The sequence below is a fragment of the Scyliorhinus canicula genome, chromosome 16, assembly GCF_902713615.1.
Source record: "Scyliorhinus canicula chromosome 16, sScyCan1.1, whole genome shotgun sequence".
In the NCBI taxonomy this organism is placed as follows: domain Eukaryota; kingdom Metazoa; phylum Chordata; class Chondrichthyes; order Carcharhiniformes; family Scyliorhinidae; genus Scyliorhinus; species Scyliorhinus canicula.
Window position 1 is genome coordinate 126620164 of NC_052161.1, and position 16711 is coordinate 126636874.

Here is a 16711-nt window from a genome sequence, read left to right on the forward strand (position 1 = left end):
ATCTACTATTCTACCATTAGCACATGATTCTACCAATGTGCCAGGTACGACGGACCGAGTAACTTCCTTTTTGCTGTATCATTGCATAATTCTAGAAGCATTCAATAGCTTTATTTCAAGGAGCTAATGACAAACATGTATACCAGCCATCACTACGTGTAAATCTTTATACTTCGACATTAAATCTTTTTGGAGCAATTTGCTTAGTTGGAGCGAATCCCCAGGGCCTCCTGTTTATCATATTAAATGTGACCCAGTCCCTGACAGCAGCCTTCAGCCAGGACGGTGCCTGCAGCGAGGAAAATCGCAGGAACGCCTCCGTCTCATTGAGTTCACAAAGCCCCAATTGGGTGCTCACACAGAGAGAGACAAGTCCCAGCTCATGGCCCACAATCAATCTGGGAGCATCCCTGAAAAATCCATCCCGTACTCCAGGAAATAAAAGCTCCTGGGATGGGAAATTGGAGCCAGTTTTTTGGGAGCAGATTGAAAGGGGGGCTGTTCTGGGCACGCGACCTGCCTTTGAAAGAACTCAAGACTAAACACAACCTCGATGGACTCTCCCATGAGCTTGTTTAAGTCACTCGAGTTTGATTTGAGGGGGAATGAATAGCCGAGAAAGGCCCAATGAGGCGCATTAACATCTCATTGAGTTCAGGCGAAAGTTTTGAAAGGGAGTTTGTGAAGAGGCAGCAGTGAGTTTATGGTCATCGCCCAGGACAAACAGTTCATTGTGAACCTCTTGTGCTAAAAAGACTGACAAAAGCCGGATCAAACTTCATTCTTCCACACAAACTCTTCGCCATTGTTGTGGGCTTAATCTGGCAAACATCTGCTGGGGGAAATTAAACAAGGAGTTGAGGAATCTTTAGAATGAAGGTGAAAATACTCTCCCACTCATGTGTTTCCAAGCATTTACAATTGAAAGAGGATTTAAAAAAAACATTTAACACAATATGGTGACAGATGAAGAGGCTGAAAGGTGATCCTATTAATCATTAATAGATTTGAGTGTTGTTTAGGGACATTTCTGCAATGTCAGCCTTCTTTTATAATGAGATCAGTTGGTGCAGAGAACTGTTCCTAAGCCATTGACTCCTATTTGCATCACAAGGTATGGGAGCTGCACCCTCCTGAGCATGTGTGAGGCATTTTCCTTCAGGAAATTAAAAAGGGTAAATGATGGCTTAAACTCTTATTAAACTGGGTTTCATGTTGGACTGGAGTTACACCTCATAACCCTGTCACAGTGAGGGGGTGCCTAAAATGCAGCGAGCCATTCAAATGTCCATTGACTCTGGCGAGGACAGGGGGGATCCTGCCAGGGTAAAATTCCTCCCCTCCTGCGGGAATGGGATACCCCTCCCCTTCCCTGTGGTACTCCCACATTCATTTGCTCTGGAGTGCAATCAGTCTCTCACTACCAAGTGACAAAGCACTTACAGCCAGGCCACTCAGTTCCACAGGCCCATGCAGGTGTTTATGTTCCACACAGGCCGCCTCCCAACCCATTCTCTAAACCCAGAGAACCACAGGATCCCTACAATGCAGAAGGAGGCCAATCGGCCCATCGAGTCTTCACCGACCCTCCGACAGAGCACCCTATCTAGGCCCACACCCCTCCACCGCATCCCTGGAATCCTGGAATCCCACATCTTTGGACTCTAAGGGGCAATTTAGCATGCCCAATTCACCTAACCTGCATATCTTTGGACACTAAGGGGCAATTCTTTTTTTTTGGTATGGACATCTTTGGACTGTGGGAGGAAACCGCATCACCGAGAGGAAACCCATGCAGACACGGGGAGAATGTGCAAAATCCACACATGCACAGTCACCCAAGGCCGGAATTGAACCCGGGTCCTTGGCGCTGTGAGGCTAACCACTGTGTCACCGTGCCACCCATCCACATAGCCTTCTGTAGTTCCTTTTGGAATAATGTAAAAGTAAGAATAAAACTGCACATTCCTGGCCATGGTGGCCATTAACGGGTTCAGGCATTGGGTAGTCAGAAGGATTGACCAACTATGGCTACATTCATGGCTGGGTGGTCCTGGAGAGGGTGCGCATGTTGTCCACCAGTATGCTGCTGGCCTTCCGTGACAATATAGGGCAACATAGGGTCTGGGGTGCATCATCACCCTCAGGAATTATATTTTAGTTTTGTTAGTCAAGTTTCCTTTGATGATCTGTTTTCGTCACAGTGCCCACCTGGGGCTGTCACCCCTCTTTAATTCGTTTATTTTACCCATAATTTGTTTTACTCAAAAGAGCACGTAAATAGGGAATGGGAATCACGCGCACATATTTTGGGGTTGCGAATAATTGGGATGTTTCTGGGCGGGAGTGTTCGCAGTCTTAGCCAGGACAGTGGAGGAGGGGGTGGACCCAGACCCTTTGGTGGCGATATTTGGGGTTTCAGAGAAGCCGGAGCTCATGGAGAGGAGGAAGGCCGATATCTTGGCCTTCGCCTCTCTGATTGCACGGCGACGTATTTTGCTGGAGTGGCAGTCGGCATCGCCACCGGGGGTGGCAGCATGGTTGGGTGACCTGTACGACTTCCTGCGGTGGGAGAAGATAAAGTATGAGTTAAGGGGCTCAGCGGGGGAGTTTGGGAAAAGGTGGGGGATGTTTGTGACCGTGTTTGAGGAGCTGTTCCTCGCAGGGGGGGGGGGGGGGGTTGGGTGATGGGGAGAGGGGTGGGGTGAAACAGGAGAAAAATCTGTACAGACTGTATAGTTGGTTGTTGGGAAGTATGTTTCCCACGGTGTTTATTTGCTGCAACCTGCTTTGATACAGGTTTGTAATAAAATGCCTTTAAAAAAAAGTAAATAGGGAATGGGGTTGGAGTGCATATCAGCACCAGGAACAACATTTAATTTGATTATGCAAGTTTTCACTGATGTTTTGATTTCGCTGCGGTGCCCCATCAGGGGCTGTCACCTTTGATTTGTTAGTTGATTGATCATTTGTTTTAAGAGCATATCAATAAGCTATCCCACCAGAATGTAATGAAGTTCATCAATGTTGTCTTTGTACAACAGAAGGACTCAAAATAATCAGGTGCGTATCAAATCAGCTAATAGCAAGTGGCATTTGTATCATGTCAGTAATTTAGGAAAATATTTGAAGGCACTTCACAGCAAGTGTTGTGCAGAATGATGTCAACAGCACAGCTTCAATCTCCATACCCTTTCACCTGCTGAACCTGCATGCTGGCGTTTTGTGATTAATGCACAAGGACCCCCAAATCCCATTTCCTGCATTTTTCTGCATTTAAATAATATTCAGCTCCTTTATTCTTCCTACCAAAGTGCATAACTTCACATTTTCCTGTATTATATTCCATCTACCTGGTTCTTTCCCACTCACTTAACCTGTCTATATCCCTCTATAGACTCTGTGCCTTCTTTACCTCTTGCCTTCCCACCTATTTTGTGTCATTTAAAAACTTGGCAATAGAACATTCATTCCCTCGTCCAATGTCATTAATGTATATGCAAATAATTGTGGCCTTAGCACTGAACCCTATGGCACTCCACTAGTTACAGGTTACCATCCTGAAAAATTCTGCTCTGATCCCAACTCTGACTTCTATTAGTTATCCAATCCTCTATCCATGCGAATATAACTCCCAACACCATGGGCTTTGGGAAATCCAATTATATTACATCTACTGGTTCCCCTTGATCTACCCTGCTCATTATCAGCTCAAAGAATTCTAATTAATTCATCAGGCATGATTTCCCCTTCAAGAAGCCATGATGGCTGCTTGATTATAATATGTATTTGAAAATGTTCTCTTATTACATCCTTTATAATAGACTCCAACATTTCAATAATAATAATAATAATCACTTATTGTCACAAGTAGGCTTCAATTAAGTTACTGTTGTGGTATTGTGTGAAGCAAATAATGGCATGATGGGAAAAGTAGTGAAGTTTTCTAGGTACAAGTGAATTTAAACTGATTTTCATATAACCTAAGGCCCAGAATACACATAGACAGCATGTCCTGAGAACTGGGTGACTCTGAGAGTCTAGATAAGGCTTGTTCGTCATGAACCTAGAAGCAGTCTCAATACATAACAAGCTGAACAACTATCTCTTCCTGTCCCTAAACAAATTCTTCCCTTTCTTAAAACAAAGACAAGATAATGATATGAAACTCCAGTCCCCTAAAGGTCAGCAAGGTGACGCCATTGTAACGATTATTACTTATGTTTTACTTTCGATCAAATTCCTGACCAAGTTGCATTCATGTTATCTTGATCCTATAATGTATAAGAATCGCCTTCTTTTTCTGTAATATCGCAGACTTGGGACGGACTCAGCAGTTTGTAATTGACTGCCTTCCGACTTCAAGTTTCTGCCATTTCTGCTAGCAGTTCTAATTAGTGAATAAAGTTCAGTTTTGCTTACCTAATGAATGCTGTTTGAATTTCTCTATCACAGACAAACGCGGGGAAAATATAGAATACAACACTGTGAAAAACTCCCAGTCACCACATTCCGACGCCTGTTCGGGGAGGCTGGTATGGGAATTGAGCCCGCGCTGCTGACTGTGTTCTGCTTTACATGCCAGCTGTTTAGCCCACTGTGCTCCAGTGACAGGTGCAACTGAGGAAGTCACAGAATCGGGAGGAGCATGGTCAAGAAGGGTTTGAAAACTATCAAGAGAATTTTAAATTGCCCCCGAGGAAGCAAACAGGTTTGTCGAGGAACACGGGCTGGAAAACTAACAGTTTGGTAGAATTAAGGGCCCCCTGGCAAGGGGCAACAACACGCCGACGGGGCAGGGGGAAGGAGTGATGCAATGCCAGGCCCCCAGCCATGGTGAGTGCACCCTGAACAAAAAGCAAACCACTGCCCGAGGGACCGCTTCAGGTGGGAGACCAGGCCCCAGCACGAGGGAACGAGAGTGTCGGAAAAGGGAGAGCAAGCGAGAGGAGTGCAGGGTAGGATAGGGGAAAAGCGTGCAGAAAACTGCAGAGGCCAGGCAGGGGAGAAGCGAGACAGTAACTCCCGAGAGGGGGGCCACCACACTAGCAGGAAAGCTAACGCCGGGGACATGCAACAAAGCAGGGCCGCAGCGCGCCCCCAACAGGGGGGAAGGCGCCAGGCAGGGGGTGGGGGGACCACTCAACAGAGGCAGGAGAGCAAATGGGGATAGGAACAGGGGAAAGAGGGACAAAAGAGGGGTATATGGGAGAGAAGGGAAAAAGGGGGGGAAAGGGAGAGGCCGCGTGGGGGGGAGAGAGAGGCACGGAGGGAGAGACCAGTGTGGGGGTGGGGGGACACAGGGAAGGAGGGACAAACAAGGCTAGAAAAGGAATTTGCAATAGGGCTACAAAGTGCAACAACCAAGGGCTCAAAACAAGGGATCGCTGTAAGTATCCACCCAGTACGGTCTCTGGGTGAAGGGAGACCCCAGAGTACTGGGGACTATTCGCATGGTGGCCGCACATTGGGCGGCCATGTCGGGTGTCCCCTGGACAAAGGGAAACCCCGGAGCACATGGACCGACTGCATGGAGAGAGCAGTGACAGCGGCCATCCTGGATGGCCCCCTAACAAAGGGAAATCCAGGAGGGCAGGGACGCGTCCACCAGGTAAGTATGGTTAATCCCACAGGAGCGGGGAGACAGAAGCCCCCCACCAGGGTAGTCACCTGGAATGTAAAGGGACTCAACGGCCCAGTGAAAAGATCCAGAGTCCTCACCCACCTAAGAAACATGAAGGCCGACATAGTCTTCCTCCAAGAGACACACCTGAAAGAGCAGGACCGACTGCGGGTAAGAAAGGGCTGGGTGGGATAAACCTACCATTCCTGCTATGGGACAAGGGCCGGGTTGGTGGCAATACTGATCGGCAAGAGGACGATGTTTAGGGCGACAAAGACGGTTACGGACCCAGGGGGACGGTATGTCATGGTCAGCAAGGCCCGGTGGTACTAGTTAACGTGTACGCATCCAACTGGGACAACTCGAGCTTCATCAAGAAGACCATGGCAGAAATGCCCGACACAGCGGTGCATCGACTAATCACGGGGGGGACTTCAACTGTGTACAGGATCCAACGACAGACAGATCAAACCCCAAAATGGGGAAAACCTCAAGCATGGCAAGGGAACTCGGTCACTTTATGGAACAGATGGGAGCGGTGGACCCCTGGAGGTTCGCCCATCCAGGGGAGAAGGAATTCTCCTTCTTCTCCCCAGTGCACAACGTATACACCAGAATTGACTTCTTTGTGGTGGGGAAAATGGTGCTTCCAGGGATAGACAAAGTGGAATACTCCACAATTGTGATGTCAGACCACGCACAACATTACATGGACGTGAGGCTGGAGACGGGCAAAGCCTAATGCCGCACATGGTGGTTGGACATTGCCCTACTGGCAGACAAGGACTTCAACGAAATGATATCGCGGGCCATAGCAGAATACACAGAGAACAGCCAGAACGGGGACGTCTCATCCTCCACGTTCTGGGAAGCGCAAAAGGCCGTTAAAGAGGGGAAATCATCGCTTTCAAAGCGCAAAGAGATAAGGAGGAAAGGACGGCTAGGCAGCAGCTGATCGATTCCATACTGGAGGTAGACCGTAAATACTCTGAGGCCCCAACCATAGAGTTCCTGGCGGAAAGGAAAAAGCTATAAAGGAACTTTGATCTGCTCTCTACCAGGAAAGCAGTGCACCAACTCCGCCAGGCACGTGGGACCCTATACAAACACGGAGACAAAGCCAGCTGCCTGTTGGCACACCAGCTGAGAAAGCAGGCAGCCACCAGAGAAATTGCACAAATCAGGGATACCAGAGGCACAATAGAAACAGAACCAGAAAAGATCAACAAAACCTTCAAGGCCTTCTACCAAGGGCTGTACACCTCAGAGCTCCCAATGGGGGAGTCCAGGATGAAACGGTTCCTTGATGGACTGGACATACCAGTCGTGAGTCAGGAAATGGGGCCTGGAAACACCACTAGCACTGGGAGAGATCATGGACAGCATTAGCTCCATGCATGTGGGGAAGGCGCCGGGACCAGACGGGTTCCCGGCGGACTTCTACAAAACATTTGCGACAGCGCTGGCCCCGCACCTGCTGGAGATGTTCACAGACACGCTGGCTAAGGGCACACTGCCACCCACACTAACGCAGGCCTCAATCTCACTGATACATAGGAAAGACAAAGACCCAACGGAATGTGGGTCATACAGACCCATCTTACTACTGAACGCAGATGCCAAAATATTGGCCAAAATCCTAGCCAAAAGGCTGCGTACCAGAGGTGGTTGCAGAGGACCAGACAGGCTTTGTCAAAGGTAGACAGCTTACCTCGAACATCAGGCGCCTGCTGAATGTGATAATGACCCCCCCCCCCCCGGGGAGAGAACACCAGAGGTGATCGTCTCCCTAGATGCAGAAAGGGCCTTCGACAGTCGAATGACAATACCCCATGGAGGTACTGGAGCGCTTCGGGCTTGGAATAGGGTTCACCTCCTGGGTAAAACTCCTTTCCAACGCTCCCATGGCAAGCGTATGGACCAACAACACCAACTCCCGATACTTCCAGCTGCACAGGGGCACCAGACAAGGATGCCCACTGTCCCTGCTGCTGATCGCTCTAGTGATCGAACCACTAGCAATCGCGTTCAGAGCAGCAAAAAGCTGGAGTTTCACTCTATGCAGATGACCTGCTCCTCTACATTTCGGACCTGCAAAGCAGCATGGATGGAATCATCGCACTCCTGAAAGAGTTTGGCGCCTTCTAGGGCTACAAACTCAACATGAGCAAAAGCGAGATCTTCCCATTACACCCGCAAGGCGGGGGGGGGGGGGGGGGGGGCAGCACTAAAGGGGCTGCCGTTAAACAAGCCCGACACAAATTCCACTGCCTGGGGATCCAAATAGCCCATGACTGGAAAGGGATCCACAAATGGAACCTCACCAGTCTGACGAAGTAAAAAAGGACCTGCAAAGATGGAACACACTCCCACTCTCCCTCACAGGGAGAGTCCAGACGATCAAAATGAACGTACTGCCTAGGTACCTCTTCCTACTTAGATCCATTCCGATCTACATCCCCAAGGTCTTTTTCAAAGCACTAGACAAACTAATCATGGCTTTCATAAGGAGGGGGAGGGGAGAAGAATGCTAGGATCCCAAAGAAGGTCCCACAAAAAACAAAATCCAGGGATGGCTAGCCCTCCCAAACCTACAATTCTACCACTGATGCAGCTAAAAGTGGTACATAGAGCCCACTTAACACAAACCCATATGAGTAGGTTCTTCCCGGAGGTGGAGGATAGATGTGAACGGTGCCAAGGAGGCCCGGTCAACCACGCCCACATGTTCTGGTCTTGTCCCAGACTTGCGGAGCACTTGAGAGCCTTCTTCGAGGCAATGTCCAAAGTGGTGGGGATGAGGGTGGAGCCATTCCCGAAAGTGGTGGTCTTCGGGGTCTCGGACCAGCCAGATCTATTCCTGGGGAGGAGGGCGGATGCCCTTGCCTTAGCCTCCCTGATCACCCACCGTAGAATCCTGTTTGGCTGGCGGTCAGCAGCACCACCCAAAGCTGCAGACTGGCTGTCCGACCTCTCGGAATCTCTCCAAATGGAAAAAATCATATTCGCCATCCAAGGGTCAGACGACGGCTTCCAAAAACGTGGGAGCCATTCACCCAATTGCTCCAGGACCTGTTTGTAGCCAACAAACAAGCAAAAGAATAGCCAGGTAGCCAAGAATCAGGGGAAAGTAGCCAAAGCATGAGAGGGAGAGACAGACCAGGAGGGGGGTGGGCAGCTAAACCTAAGAGGAAAGAAAGGCAAACCACAGGAGGGGGGGGGGGGGGGGGGGGAGGAGGAGGCAGAAGTGGGGGGGGGGGGGGGGGGGAGGGAAGGGACAGGGAACAAGAGAGGAGAACCAGGGAGTTGGGGGGAAGGCAGGGAAATGACAGCCAGAAGGAGGGCACGGGATACGATAACAATCTTGGCATCTCCAGGAACAGAGAACAAGGAGAATACATGCGAAAGACGGGAGGAACAGCTGGGGCAGAGGTGAGCTCGAGACGACAACGGCAACGAGATCAGTCCGGGAGAAGCAAATGACAACACCACCACCAAACCCATTCGAGTATTGCCTACTGCAATTGTGCCTCTGGCACTCAAATGTATATTTACCTCCCCAGTCTCCACCCCCCACTCCGTTCCCCCAAACAAACAGCTGCCTACTGATGTGTTGTAAATAATTTTGCCAGTTGTACAGAGTTGCTGCTGCTGAGCTGGTGCACAATACCCTACCTGTTGTTCTATTTTATTTTTAATTTTATTTTTTATTATCACTTTTTTTTGGGTATGTTTGGGTGTGCCCTTCTCTTCTATATATGTATGTATATATATATATTTCTTATTCTGTGTACATAACGGTAAATATACTTTGTTCAATGAAAAAAAACATTTATCAAAAAAAGAGAATTTTAAATTTGAAGTGTTGGGTGACCGGGAGCCAATGTGACTCAGTGAGCACAGGAATGTGGGTCTCACCCCTAAATCCAAAACAATGTGCAGGGTAGGTGAATTGGCCATGCTAAATTGCCCCTTAATTGGAAAAATTAAGAATTGGGTACTCAAAATGTATTTTAAAATTAATAAAAAGAAATTTGTTGATCTTCCAGTGCAAAGATTGGTCCTCAACCAAGTGTTGAAGACTGGCACATTCCAAATCCCAGAATGATGTGCTGAGGAATGTACTAAAGCTTGGGGTAGCTGCTGCAGAGGCGCAAATGGGGAAGGTCACAGTCTAAGACCTTTCAGCCATAGTACACTGAGGGGTTGGAAATTGTATAGAACCCCTCAGGCTGTATGTGTGATGAAGGTAAGACATTGTCATATTTTATATTATTTACAATAATATACTGCGAATGTGTGGTAAGATGCATTCAGCCATTAAGTCTGCTAGAGATGTGATTCAGGGGTCATAAAAGTGAGGTAATCATTCATTTTGCAAGCAAAAGGTTCTGCTAATGGAATATTGTTTACATTTGAAGAACAACTGGGGTGTAGATAATTTCTGAGTGATATTGTGTTTGGTCCTGGCTAAACAGATCATGGGACATCTTATGAGAGGAGACAGAAGAATACCTTATGCTTTGGGTACGGATTATGTATTTAAGGGGAGGAGCCAGGTCTTTCTGAAAAGTTTGCTCTTCCGAGGATTTTAACCTGAACAGAGGTGTTTCAGCTTGTTCCTGAAATGTTCTCTTACCAAAGGTTATGCACCGAGAAATGCAAGTAAAAACCTGGTTGTTAACTTTATTCATGAGTGGTATTTGAACTATGCTGGTTTGCTTAATTGGAATATCAAGGCAGGTTTAGGAAGTAAGTTAAAGTTTCTCTTTTTCTTAAGAACAGTTGTAATTGTTAAACTGTAAAGCTATTTCTCTGTTGTTAATGCGGTTAATTCTGTGTTTAAGTTAACATTTGTTTAACATAAAAGATACCTATGGGTCAGTGTTATCACACCTGTGGTGCAGTAACATTTCCTCACAGTTTTACATATTGAAAATAGTTGGGTTCTCATCCTGGATCCTAACACTAAAAAATTCAAATACCATTGCACTTGTTGTAATGACCATCTTGAAATATCTGCAATGTTCTTTTGAAGGATCTCAGAGTGCAACAAGACATATGTAAACAAAACAGAATATCATTTCACTTTCTGTAATTGTCATTTTGAAATGTTTTGTAATGTTCTTTCAGATATTTTATGAGTAAGGTATATAGTTTAAAAAATCCCTGGATAGTAATTGGAATGGAAATCCTGGTGAATGATCCTTTCCTGTTCCTAACCATCCATATACAGTAGAATCAAGAACAAACGTGCTGGGTAACTGATGGAAATTCACAGGAAGCAAACCTGCAATTTTGTTCAATGTATTTCAGATAAGTGAATCGTCATCCAGAAACGCTTTATTTGGGAAATGCACTTTTTGAAAACTGACCATCGAACAGACTGTTCCATCAGTATGCTGGCTGAGATCTGTCAACTCTGCCAATACAGGGATTGAAGTTGAGATCCTCCCAGTATCAGGGCAGCACGGTAGCATAGTGGTTAGCATTGTGGCTTCACAGCGCCAGGGTCCCAGGTTTGATTCCCTGCTGGGTTACTGTCTGTGTGGATTCTGCATTTTCTCCCCATGTCTGTGTGGGTTTCCTCCAAGTGCTCCGGTTTCCTCCCACAGTCCAAAGACGTGCAGGTTAGGTGGATTGGCCATGCTAACTTGCCCTTAGTGTCCAAAAAAGGTTAGGAGGGGTTATTGGGTTACGGGGATAGGGTGGAAGTGAGGACTTAAGTGGGTTGGTGCAGACTTGATGGGCCGAAAGGCCTCCTTCTGCAATTTATGTTCTATGACTCAGTGTCATTTCACAAATTTTCCCTTGAACTATCAATCCAATTATCCAAAAATATAGACAATGACGTATCACAGGGAGGCTTGCAGGTGACATCATACAGGTGAAATAACAGCTTCACCCACTTGCCGAATCACATCAAAGACAAATTACATTTTAACAATTGTTTAAAAAACACATCAAGGGCTTCACTAAAATAATATATTTCTGTCCTCCTTTAAATTTCTGTACGTGCTAATTTCTGAGCATGCTATCCGGTTCAGTGATAACACGAACATCTTCCTTCTAGGCAGTTTATCGGGATTGAGGACTACTAGCTTCCACTTCAGTTCAGTGGGTTCTGAGATGACTAAGTCCAGTCAAAGTCCAATGTGCAATCTTCAGACTCTGTCACTTGCAGAACAGGATGGTGCTTGAGGGTCAGGGAGATGAGTTGTTGGGAGGTTTGTGTGTTCTCTCCATTGCCTCGACTTCACCTCTGTGTGTTCCCGACAAAGTCTCTTGATTTGTTTGGTGCCTTTCTGAGTAAAACCTGTATTTTGGTCCGTCACAAACTGGGTACTCCCATCAGTCGGCAAGGGATGTTTGACCTCTTCATGGATACTTGGAGGACACCCCTAAAGCCGTGTTGTTAGTCTAGGTGGCCGCTGCCATGACCAAGTTCCGAAGGGGCAGTTAATTTGGCAGTCTGGTGTGGGGCATACGAATGATCTGTCCTGACCAGCAGTGCTGGTTTTCACTGACTAGCATCTGAGGCCGGACATGTTGCCTTGGGAGAGGGCACAGCTGTTGGACCACCTTCCTTGCCACTGGATTTGGAGGATCTTCTGAAGACACAGCTGGTAGTATTTCTCCAGTCCTTTGTGGTGTTTGCTGTGGGTCATTCAAGTCCCCAGGGCATATATGAGCACGGGTATCACTGCTGCTTGGTAATCCATGACCTTAGTCTCTGGTTTGACATTTTAATATACTGTTTAATGCAATGGCGGTGCTGTTTGACTTCGCAAAGTTTAAAGCCGGAGGATGTTCTGGAGTTTCTATTTTACAGGGCTTCTGTGTTTTGGGCGTAATTTTACAGTGAGTGTGGTTTTGTTGATATTTATAGAGATCCCAAGTTCTATGTGTGACTGATGAAGTGTGTATCCCCCTGTGGTAGGGGGAGGCATCCTCAGATGTTGCTCCACTTCCCCACACTTCAGTCATGAGCAAATGCTGCAGATTACGTATTGGTCTTGCATTGCGTGCAGCGTCACCGGCTCCCATGAGGTGGCGTGCGGATTGCGTATGACGCACGGCTTTACGTATGACGCGAGGTGCTGTGGGAACGGCAATGGCGGCAGATTGCACGAAGGCTGTCGGGGGCGTTCGAACGTCCCGCTCTGCGCGGGACGGCCTGGACAAAAGCATCACGTTGCCGCCTGACGAGATTTTCCGCAACCTGGAGAACGCCAAGAGCTTCGCCATTGACATTGGTGAGCACAGCAATAAAGCGTGGCGGTGGTGTTGGGAGAGAGGGGCGGGTGATTAGGAACTGTTTGGCCTGAGAGGATTGGGGGGGGGGAGAGATGCGACAAGTGGACAGGACGCGATGCGCATGTGCGGCCGGTCGCGGGGCCGCTGGGAGTTGCAGTTCTCCGCACGGACCGCACCAGTTAGTCGATGTTCAAAGGCGTGGACAGAAACACTACACCTCCCGTCAGCCATCGCTGTGACAACTCACTCTGGGCGGAAAGTACACAAAGCTGTACAGGTGTTTACAGAGCTCATGAAGCAAATGAAGGCTGTCAGCTAGGGACAGGCGTGTGTTGCATTCTGACCAGCTTCAGCACACGGTCATTATTTATCAGGGAGCAATTTCCTTCACGGCCAGAATAATAGCAGTTTACATTGATAGAACACCTTTAAAAGTCGAAATTTCGATTCCTGGGCTCCTACTTTCCTGTCAAGTCCTGTGCTTGAGCTTGATGACCTGCATTGGCTTCCAGCCCCGCCTCAATTTTCATACTTGTGTTTTAAGCCCTTCTGTAGTTAATACCCCTCCACAGTTCAAACCCCACCATAGCCTCACCTCCCTCCTGTGTATTTCCTAGATTTACAGCCCTTGGAGATCTCTGCACTTCCAAATTGGGCCTGCCTCTTGTGCTTCGCAGATTTTCTTAGTTCCTGTATTTGTGGCCATGCCGTCACACTGTCTGGGTTCTCGGCTTGCGTATCACCTCCTTAAACCACTTATATATATCTCTTCTTTCAAGACACTTCTTACTTTGACCTAACCATTGGTCATCTGGCCTAGTTTCTCCCTATGTAGCTTGTTGCCAACTTTTGTGCCACATCTGGGCGAACCATAACAGTGACCCTCTCAAGGCGAACTTAATCGTCTCCAGGCCGAGAAAGCTCGCCATGTCAGTTAACCAGGCCTCCAACTTCGGGGGCTTTGAGTCCCTCTAAGCTAATAATATCCGTCTCCGGCTACCAGGGAGGCAATTCTTTGGGGTGTGGGGGTGAAACCCATGCAGACACCGGGAGAATGTGCAATCTCCACACGGATAGTGACCCAAGTCGGAATTGATTCCGGATTCCTGGTGCTGTGATGCAGCAGTGCTAATCACTGTGTCGCCGTGAGGCCCATTATATCAGTTATGGTTGTTGAATATTCTCCCTTTGGAAATTATTAATTATTTAGGAAATCATGCATGAACTGCCCGCTGCCAATTCAAAACAGAAAATCGGACTTTGAAGCCATTAGAAGTCTTGCCAGCTATAGAAAGATGACATATGAACTCAACAGAAGTCCATAAAAATGATTGTCGCCATCGTAAATGCATTGGCAGGCCGTACAATTTAGCAGTTTGCAATCCCCTGGAATGGAGCAATTTGATTCAGCAATGCGCAGGTTTTCCAAAAAAAAACCCAGACATTCAGTCTATATTCTGGATTTAAAAATATTTGTTGGCATCGCACCAAATTTGTGTAAAAGAACTTAAAGCCCTTATGTCCATCATTCTGGTTGGACTGTGTGGATGCTGACAAGTAGTTGCTTTTGTATAGATAAAAGAAAATTACAACGGTCTTTGTGGAAATAGCATTTATTGAACTTGGGATTCATGACAGAATAGAATGGGTGCCTTCAGGAAATATTAAGTTGCTGGCTTGTTTTTCCCGACATAGATTTTATCTATGTGAAAGCAGAAATACACAAAATGTTAGTCAAGTCAGCATTTGTGAAGAGAAAAGGAAGGCTGTAATGTTTCAAGTGTGCCATTCATCACAGCAGGTGCATGGGGCAACACGGTGGTGCAGTGGATAGCACTGCTGCCTCATGAAGCCAAGGTAGGATGTACTTTCAGAGGGTCAATGCAGAGATGATTGGTCGAATGGCTTCCTTCTGCACTGTAGGAATCCAACGTTTCTATGATAATAGAGGCTGATATTCCACAGCAGTGTTGAAGGAGTGCCACATTGTTTGGGAGTGAGATCTGGTTTAGCAGGGGCTGGTTTAGCACAGTGGGCTAAACAGCTGAATTGTAATGCAGAACAAGGCTTCGGCCTCCCCGAACAGGCGCTGGAATGTGGTGACTAGGGGCTTTTCACAGTACCTTCATTGAAGCCTACTTGTGACAATAAGCGATTATTATTATTATTATTATTATTATTATTATTATTATAGATGCAAAGTTAAACCAATCTGCTATTTGAGGATAGTTTCAAGTTCTCATAACAGTCCATGAAGAAGAGCAGGGTGTAATGTCCTGACTGCAACCAAATCAGATTGATTAACCATTCAATGTACTGATTGATCTGTGCAGAATAATTAAGATGTGGCGATGCCGGCGTTGGACTGGGGTGAGCACAGTAAGAAGTCTTACAACACCAGGTTAAAGTCCAATAGGTTTGTTTCAAATCACTAGCTTTCGGAGCACTGCTCCTTCCTCAGGTGAATAATTAAGGAGTTTGGCAAGATGGCTGAAGTTCTCTTCTCCCAGTGAGCAGTGGAGGCCAAATCATTAAAAATGTTTAAGATCGAGTTTGACAGATTTTTGGTTGAAAGTTGAGTTGAGGGTTATGTGGTACAGGTAGGAAAGTGGAGTTAAGGCCCCATCAGTTCAGCTATGATCTTACTGTCTGGCAGAGCAGGCTTTGGGCTAAATGTTGTAATTCTCTTGCCTCTTATGTTCTTGTGATTGCAAGCAGGTCTTTCAGGTCTCTTCTCCTTGGCTAGTCCCTTGGAGTCAAGAATAACTTGCCTCCAGGCTAAAAATTAGTTCTCGGGTGTCTGAGAAGTCCAATGTGTGACTTACAGCCTCTGTCTCAGGTGGGGCAGATGGTGGCTAAAGGAGTCTACTGTGAGAGAAAGTGTTCATTTTTTTCTTGAGTGACGTTCAGGGCAAAATGCAGGAGCAGGTGGATGTGACTGATTGGAGAGCTCTTTCAAAGAGCAAAATGGCATCTTTCTGTGCTGTGACAAGTAGTAGATTTTAGAATATTTAATTGTACAAAGACACCAACATGGGTCCCTCAGTTGTTCAATGCATAATTGTGCCACATCACATGGTACTGTGAGATATAGATTAGACACATCCCAAGTTTGAATAATTCGTCTGAATTATTTAATCTCATCTGAGGCAAAGGTTGGGAGAAATATTTGGTTTCCTTCCACCTGCTGAAACTGGCAAGAAAAAAAACAGCTTCTCATTGATACTCAGCGACCTCTCCTAGAATAGAACATACAGTGCAGGAGGCCGTTTGGCCCATCGAATCTGCACTAGCCCACTTAAGCCCTCATTTCAACACTATTGCCGTAACCCAATAACACCTCCTAACTTTTTTGCTCAATAAGGGCAATTTCTCTTGGCCAATCCACCTAACCTGCACATCTTTGGAGTGTAGGAGGAAGCAGGAGCACCTGGAGAAAACCCACGCAGACATGGGGAGAACGTGCAGACTCCGCACAGACAGTGACCCAGCGGGTGATTGAACTGGGAACGCGGCGCTGTGAAGCCACAGTGATAGAGAAATACAGCACCGAACAGGCCCTTCGGCCCATGATGTTGCGCCGAACTTTTGTCCTTGGTTAATCATAGAATTTTGGACAATTTTTCATGGCCAATCCACCCAACCTGCACATCTTTGGACTGTGGGAGGAAACCGGAGTACTCGGAGGAAACCCACGCAGTCACGGGGAGGATGTGCAGACTCCACACAGACAGCGAACCAAGTCGAAATCGAACTTGGGACCCTGGAGCTGTGAAGCAATTGTGCTATCCACAATGCTACCGTGCTGCCCTTAAGAAGTTAACCTACACT

General features: G+C 47.0%; 1 protein-coding gene across 8 annotated transcripts in view; it reads left to right on the forward strand.

Annotated features, from left to right (window-relative positions):
* Nucleotides 1-12715: 12715 nt before the first annotated feature.
* The window catches only part of pank4 (pantothenate kinase 4 (inactive)), a 71054-nt gene continuing 67058 nt past the window's right edge, over nt 12716-16711 (forward strand). For 7 of the 8 annotated variants that reach the window (XR_005463692.1, XM_038821256.1, XM_038821260.1 and 4 more), the window contains exon 1: nt 12716-12879. Coding sequence is in view for 6 of the 8 variants with exons in the window: in XM_038821256.1 (XP_038677184.1) it covers nt 12738-12879 (142 nt within the window). In the remaining 2 variants the exon portion in view is untranslated. The remainder of the gene's footprint in view (nt 12880-16711) is intronic. The other variant, XM_038821262.1, reaches the window with a different exon arrangement.